Below are 7776 nucleotides of genomic sequence, written 5' to 3'. Positions count from 1 at the left end.
AATGGTGTTGGAGCCATGGGTGGCCACACAGTCTGAAGTGTAGAGGGAGTAGAGCAGTGGCGAGAGGACACATCCCTGAGGTGCTCCTGTGTTGATGGTGATGCTGTTGGAGAAGCACCTGCCCACCCTCACCACCTGAGTTCTGCCAGTGAGGAAGTCCAACACCCAATGTGGAGGAGCAGCGGCTCTACTCTGCCCCTCCCGGATGGCTGAACTTCCCACCCTATCTCTAAGGGAGAGGCCAGCGAACCTTCGGAGGAAACCCATTTCCAACACTTGTATCTGCTATCTCAATCTGTCAGTCACTACGGACAGCTTGTGACCATAGATGAGGATAGGGACTTAGATTGACCGATAAATCAAGAGCTTCGCTTTTACACTCAGCTCTCTCTTTACCACAACGGACCGGTACAGCGTCCGCATCACTTCAGCTGTAGCACCAATCCGAAGGTCGATCTCCCACTACCTTCTGCCATCACTCGTGAACAAGACCCTGAGATACTTAAACTCCTCCACTTGGGGAAGGAACTCGGAGTTGGCACTCCACCATTTTCCAGGTGAGATTTGGAGGTGCTGATTCTCATTCCCCCTGCTTCACACTCAGCTGTGAATTTTTCCAGTGCGAACCATCACCCGTTGAAGCCAACAGAACCACATCATCCGCGAAAAGCAGAGATGGGATTCTGAGACCACCCAAGTGAAAGACTTCCGCCACTTGGCTACACCTAGAAATTCTGTCCATAAAAATTATGAACAGAATCGGTGACAAAGGGCAGCTGTGCCGGAGTCCATCACCCACTGGGAATGAGTCCGACTTATTGCCAGCTATGTGGACCAAGCTCTTGCAATGGTTGTATAAGGATCGAATGGCCCGAAGCAATACGCCAAACACCCCATACTCACAAAGCACCTCCTACAGGACACATGTAGACTGGTTGGGCAAACTCCTATGCACCCTCAAGTATCCTTGAGAGAATAAAGAGGTGGTCCAGTCTTCCACGACCAGGACGAAAATCACATTGTTCCTCCTTTGTCTGAAATTCGACTAACGGATGAACTCTCCTATCTAGCACCCTGGCATTTCTACAAAATTATCATGAAATTACACAGTTTTCAAATTTACTTACGGTATAATTATTTGCTTGTTACCTCTAAGAACGGGGCTTGTTCCCCCTTATTCTAGTGTGCCCATCTTTAAGTATTTGTAGGTAAATATAATTCGATTTTAATTTGAAATAAAAATTGGACATTATAAAGTGATACCAATAAATGCAGGTAAATCCTTCTTCATTCTCTCCATTTGTGTTGTTGCCTTTGTTTGTCTTCCCTCTGAGCAGATGTATGGTTTGATCTGGCTGACTGACCTGAGGAGTAAGATGGACAGCATTGACCTGCTGATTATGCTGACCTCTGCAGTCTGCCACGACCTCGACCACACGGGATACAACAATGCCTATCAGGTACACAAAGCACACTTTTTAGGCTTCCCTAGTACTGAAACTCAGACCTGCATTGTGGTTTGTTGTACCAGTTGGAGTTAGAGCACTCCCGGCCTACATATCAGAATATGAGAACAGAATTTTGATTCTGAACCTGAAAATTTGGCTCGGTGCGATTTTTGTACACATTTTCTCACTAGATGATGTAAAACTGTGATATGGCAACAATTTTCTGCATGTAATGGATGGCACTTACTGCTTTCATATAATAATGAAACTCCTTTAAGATTAGGGAAAAGTCTCTTTGAGACTCTTTGAGAACCAGTCCATGTAATTCTGTGTAGTTTCATCGCTTAAAATCTTTTATACCAGTTATTTCGAAACTACCACCTTTTGCACTGTAGAAGAACAGCCAACACAGGTTTTGCTGGGACTTCAGTGCAGATGATGTTACAACACTCTGTGATGTTTTATTCATCTGAAATTTCCAGTTTTCCAAAATAAGGTTGAGGCTTGAACTTTGGTAAAAATCTCATGTCTGACTGTCCTTCAGATAAACGCTCAGACTGAACTCGCTCTGCGCTACAATGACATCTCTCCTCTGGAGAACCACCACTGTGCTGTAGCTTTCGAGATACTGGAGAGGGTAAGAATGAAAACCCTCCATTAACCTGCGTACATGCATGGATGAATCCACAGTGACCCGAGAGTCTTTGTTTCATAGACAGAGAGCAACATCTTCAGGAATCTGTCCACGGATCAGTACAAACGGATACGAGAGGGGATCATCAAGTGAGATCATCTTCCAATAGTCATGTTTTTAATTTTTCTCCCCCCAAAAGGAGGGAATATGTCTGCCTGTCTGTCTGTTTGTTAGCAGTCTAGCATCCACAATTTTCAAGATATCATGTTCAAATTCTGTGTGGCGGTAGAAACCAATAATCAGCTAAAGGTGATTTAATTTTGTGTAAAAATGCTAGACCTTGAGGGACATGTGTACCTAGTTTGGCTAAGCATTTAACCTTAACCTTCATTGTTACGTCCATATTGAGTAATATATCATAAGAAAGGGCACGCAGAGAGCAGTGCAAAACACTTTTTATTTTTTCAATACAACACCCTACAATGTCACAATGATGTCATAAGATGACATCAGTATTTTATAATAAAAACACAAAAAAAAAACCCCATCAATGTGTTAGTGTAGCCTTTGCCTTCTGTGGGGAAGTTGTGATCTCTGAGTGCTCTTGTTCATCATGATATCTTAGCACAGAATTTATAATGAGCACTGATTGTTTCAGATGCATTCTGGCCACCGACATGTCGAGGCACAATGAGGTTCTCAACAAGTTCAAGTCCATCCTTCCAGTGTTTGACTTCACCAACAAGGACCACAGAGACGTAGTAAGACTACAGAGCATCGTGGAAATTTGGAAGCATCTATACATCTATTTACTGTTGTTGTTTGTGCAGCTAATGACGATCCTGATCAAAGTGAGCGACATATCCAACGAGGCCCGGCCCATGGAGGTGGCTGAGCCCTGGCTGGATTGTCTTTTACAGGAATTCTTCAACCAGGTACCGACTCCTGCTGAACTTTGTCAAGACATTTCAAAGTGACAATATGATATGATGCTGTTTTTGATGAGATATCTGTAACTTAAAGAGGGATGTTTTGGAGCACAGTGACCTGAACTCTAAATGTTTTGGCTCTACGATGAGATTCAGGGACGGTCCAGCTGATTTTTGAAGGGCAGAGACAAACTGTGAGGTTCTTTATAGACACAGTCTGTTATCAAGTTGTGTGACCTTGTTGGTGCAGTTCATTATAACAAATGCAGAGTAACTTCACTTTTTAAAGCTACAGAAACTAAAATATATTACCTTTTAAATTCAAATGTTAAATCCACCGTGGCCTTACAGTAATGAGGGTGTGCCACACAGCTGAACACCCCTTATAAAGCAATAGAAGTAAACTAAGTTAAGTGGGTCAAATCTGTCTCCTGTCGTTCTGTCAGAGTGATGTGGAGAAGTTGGAGGGCCTTCCCGTTACCCCCTTTATGGACCGGGATAAAGTTACCAAACCTTCATCTCAAACAGGCTTCATCAGATTTGTTCTTCTGCCTCTTTTCATCGAGCTGGCCAACCTCTTCCCCTGCCTGGAGGTATTAAAATCAAAAGTATGGAGAAAATGTACTGTATGTACTTCTTTGAAAGCATCTTTGCAAAATTTAATGAAGACTTTCACAGGAAGGTGTCCAAAACATCTTAAATAAGTGGCTCAGATGAAAAGAAAACACTAAAATAAACAAAAAAAAAACCCTAATTGGTGTGAAAGGCAGCACAGGTAAACAGTGAACGGTGAACAGTGTAAACAGGGTAAAATTTACAAAATAAAACAGGAAATTACTTTACAGAAACCCGTCCTCAGCAAGTGTTAAAGTACAGCCGGCCATTTTCTACAGTAAGGAACTCATAAATGGTTAAATTCAACCCATGTTTTTTGGTAAATTGTAATCAGTTTAAACTTTTTTTGCAATAATTCTGCAGCAACACATTATTGATCCCGTCCGGAAAGCTCTCGACTACTACACAAAGATGGAGAAAGCTCTGGAGACGGAGCAGCAGAACCGGGCTCAGAGCGAGAACGCAGCCAAGAGCAAGGAGGCAGCGGGAGGCCGACAAGACAGCCAGACGGACGCCGGGCCAGACACCTCGGAACCAGAGTCACAGTTAACATGAATGATTTCATATCAGTTCACTGTCATATTGATTATTTGGTGGACTAAACGTCCTGTGATGTAGTTTCTCTGCATGCAGCGTTGATGTAACTAGAATAGAATAACATCACATTCAACAGAAGTCTATTTTAAAATAAATCTGTTTCTCACAGAATGTATTTTATGAAAGAAACATTATTTGCAAAGGATCATAACACTGCGTTGTTACTCTGGTGCTGAAGTACCCATGAAAACACTATGTTGTAATGACTGCCGCTGTTGTTTGTTTGTGTGTGTGTGTGTGTGTGTAGGTGTGTGTGCTCTGAGTTGTTCTTGGTCTAGTTTGCAGTTAATAAAACACACACAGGGAGTTTGCTGTACTGTGTATTGTTGTCATTGTTCTATCTGTAAAAAAAAAATGGGTTAAAAAGTGCTAAAGACTTGAAAACTGAAAGACGATAATTTAATGCCAAACCAACCAATCAAGCAAGTGACATGACCCTAACCACAAAACTGTGTTAGCCAATCAGAAATGTTAATATCCAGGTTAGCTAAACATTTGACCTTGACCATCATTGCTAGCGCTCAAGATCAAAGTTGACCTTGAAAAAAAAAAGTCAACAAATGATCCAACCATACATTATCTTATCTGCTTATCCTTATCAGGGACACTGATGGGCTGGTAAAGAAACCATATCAAATAATATTTCGAGTCGTAGGTGGTTGCAATGTTACTATAACAGGCTGATGTCATCATGTTGGAATAAGAACACCATAAAACATCAAAGTTTTAGTTTGGTTCTCTTGTTTTGCTGTTGTTTAACAGAGACTTTGAATGAAACAAATGCCTGATTATCAGCAGGTGCAGGATGCATTACTGGACACTAGGTGGCACCATACTGCAGAGCTCAGAAAGATCAGCTGGGACCAGAAGTTCAGTCAGAGGGAATCACAGCTTTGTCTCCAACAGGAAGTTCAACTCTTAGCCACCGGTATCTTTGTTAGAGGCTTCCTTCTCATCTGCTTTTAATGTATATTCAGTTTGGTGCACTTTCAGAATGAATTACCCAGCAGTGTGATATATTTTTACCTTTACACAATAAACCTTCTCTAAAATGTTGATTGTTTACTTGTTTTAGAGGTATTGACATCACTTTAAGACTGTTCTTTATTGTTTTTTCAATGACAGAATCAGCTATTAAAGTTTGCTGGTAGCAATCCCATCACAGCTCAGAGCCAAATACAGATCTGTTCTTTTTATAGGCTTCTCATAATCAGAGGAAAACTCTGAGTGAAAGAAGAGAAGGGCAGGCAAACGTCGTCACCCAGAGCTGCTGCAACAGCTGCTGACAGCGAAGGACTCAGATTGAGAGATGATCCATTTACAAAACCCACTTGAATAAGATTAAAACTCCTAAGAACCCTAAAAAATCAAATATTTAGTATTTAGAGGACTTGTATTTGTGCACACAAATAAAATCCGGAAAGATTAACGCTTTAAAAACTTGGAATCAGCTTTGAATCTTTGATCTGCATAAAGATTCAAAGCATGGCTGTGGAGCTACTTCAGACAGTTATCCAGTGACTTCTAAACGTCTGAGAATTAGCGCTTGTGTGTGCACTTCAGTCCACACTGTCTGGTTTAAAATCCACTGTGTGGTTGTACAGAGGTAGTGGGCCCCACAGTGGCAAATACACATGACCCTGACTGCATGGTTATAAAGTTCATGAAACCCAATCTCAGAATGAATGAGCAATAAATGCTAATCAGAAATATAAAGACAGTTATCCGTTGACTCTATGGACTTCCCCGTATAATCTCGGGCCATCCAGTTCCCTTTTTTTTTTTTTTTTTGGCCTGTCCCGTTTGGCTCTTTTGCCATCAGAATTGTTGTCTAAAGGCAAAGAAAGATACCCAACGGATTTTACTTTACCAAATTGACCATCCCAGCCTTGCCGTAATGGTCCATTTGATTCACCTTTTATTGTTTATTTTATTTTCACTTACTGAATACGGGACAGACTTGACTGGGGGAAAGAAGGGGAGAAAGAAAGAGGGAAAGAGAAACAGCTGAGAAGAGGGACGGGGGAGAAGGGCAAAAGACAAAAACCAACAAAACGGGCAGAGGAAAAAAATGCATATATCAATCACCTGGATCACCTGCTGAGAAAGAAAAAAGAAAGCAAGCAGAAGAGAACAAGAGTAATAGAATAAACAACATCACAATGATAATATGGTGAATATGACAGTAAATACTAAATATTAAACATTATTGTGCAGCACATAAGATCAACAGAACACAGTGTGCTTTGAGGTAGGAGCCAAAAAGGGTGTAGTTTGTGGGTGTGATCACCCGTGTGTACACCTGTGAGCATGGACGCGCTTGTTTTTGTTTTTTTTTTAAAAGGTTCCTTCATGTAATATCTGCTAGAGGGTGTGGGGGGGCCACAGCCCCGTCCTCCAGGGCAGTGAAGCAGGTGTGGAGGAGATCAAAACTCCAGACATCCAGAGGCCCCCAGAACACAAGAGACCAAGGAAGACCAACAGAGGGGCAGCTGCGCCACTGTCCCGGAAAGAGCTGAGGAGAGTCCCAGATGAGGGCTCACTCAGCAGCCGCGGAGCAGAAGCCAGGGGGAGTTGCAGTGACGAGCCCGTGAGCTCCGCCGGCAGCCAGCTGCGCCTGATGACGCCAGCGGCGGGGGCACCCCACCTCCGAAGTGGCCCGAGCGAGCCCCAGGCTCCAGGCCCCGATAAGCGGCCGCCAAGGAGTGAGCCGGTGTGTACCTGGACTGCCCATCCCCGGACACAAAGAACCACCAACGCACCGATGTCTGAGGGGGTCCGCCACTGGCAGGGGAAGTGGTGGTAGGGGGAGATAGGCCTCCAAACCTTGGAGGGCCTGAGATGTCCCCAGAGAGGTGGCGCCTGACACCCAACCTGACATATAGACACAGACATACAGGCACACACAGATACAAACATCCATTCCCACCCTCATGCTCTCATATGCACTTACTCCACACTCAACCAACGTGGAGACAGACATAAAGAGACGTTGTACACACGATCACACTCCCCAAGCGTACTCTACAAACCGGGTCTAGGTGCCCCCGCCCCTGGAGGGGGGAACTGCACCCAGACCCAGGTGGTGTTTCCCTTTTCCCTGCGGTGGGGGGAGGCAGACCGCCCCGACTCCGCAGCAGCAGGAAGGCTCCACACTCCAGACCGCAGTCGGACGGCCAACTCCTCCTCCTAGCCCCCCTGCTCCAGCAGGTCGCAGAGAACGGGGGTGAGAGAAGACTCCAAACCATCCAGTTCCATGTTTTTGGTGTTTCAAACTGCAGCTGCTCGACTTCCAAGTGATCTGACGGAAGGACAACAAGTGTTCCAGCCCAGCTGCACGAGCTGAGGTCATTTTTACACAGTCTTTGAAGGTCTCTGTGAATATGCTCCACAGCAGATTACACATCAAATCAAACCCCATCCTCTGCCTCCAGGTGATCCCCTAAAAACTAAAGGTGACCAGGCTCTGGCAAAGTGTGATGGCCCACATGAAGGCCATGTCTGAGGGTTCAACTGTGAAGGTTATATGCCCCAAATTATTATTTTTTAAATA

The 7776-nt window shown here is 43.9% G+C and overlaps 1 protein-coding gene across 3 annotated transcripts in view; it reads left to right on the top strand.

Moving 5' to 3' along the window:
- LOC102298597 (high affinity cGMP-specific 3',5'-cyclic phosphodiesterase 9A) overlaps positions 1-5222 on the top strand; it is an 11303-nt gene extending 6081 nt beyond the window's left edge. The window contains exons 8-14 of one of the 3 annotated variants that reach the window (XM_042218577.1): positions 1338-1460; positions 1993-2085; positions 2164-2231; positions 2741-2840; positions 2913-3017; positions 3458-3604; positions 3990-5222. In XM_042218577.1, coding sequence (XP_042074511.1) covers positions 1338-1460; positions 1993-2085; positions 2164-2231; positions 2741-2840; positions 2913-3017; positions 3458-3604; positions 3990-4181 — 828 coding nt within the window. In that variant the 3' untranslated portion in view covers positions 4182-5222. Of the gene's footprint in view, positions 1-1337; positions 1461-1992; positions 2086-2163; positions 2232-2740; positions 3018-3457; positions 3605-3989 lie in introns of all 3 variants that reach the window. The other 2 variants (XM_005919365.2, XM_042218576.1) reach the window with 2 other exon arrangements.
- Positions 5223-7776: the final 2554 nt, after the last annotated feature.

Source organism: Haplochromis burtoni, unplaced genomic scaffold (genome assembly GCF_018398535.1).
Source record: "Haplochromis burtoni strain Fernald_Lab_line unplaced genomic scaffold, NCSU_Asbu1 Contig_20, whole genome shotgun sequence".
NCBI classification, from domain to species: Eukaryota; Metazoa; Chordata; class Actinopteri; order Cichliformes; family Cichlidae; genus Haplochromis; species Haplochromis burtoni.
The sequence above is the reverse complement of the archived record's forward strand: the minus strand, read 5'-3'. Positions and strand labels throughout refer to the sequence as shown.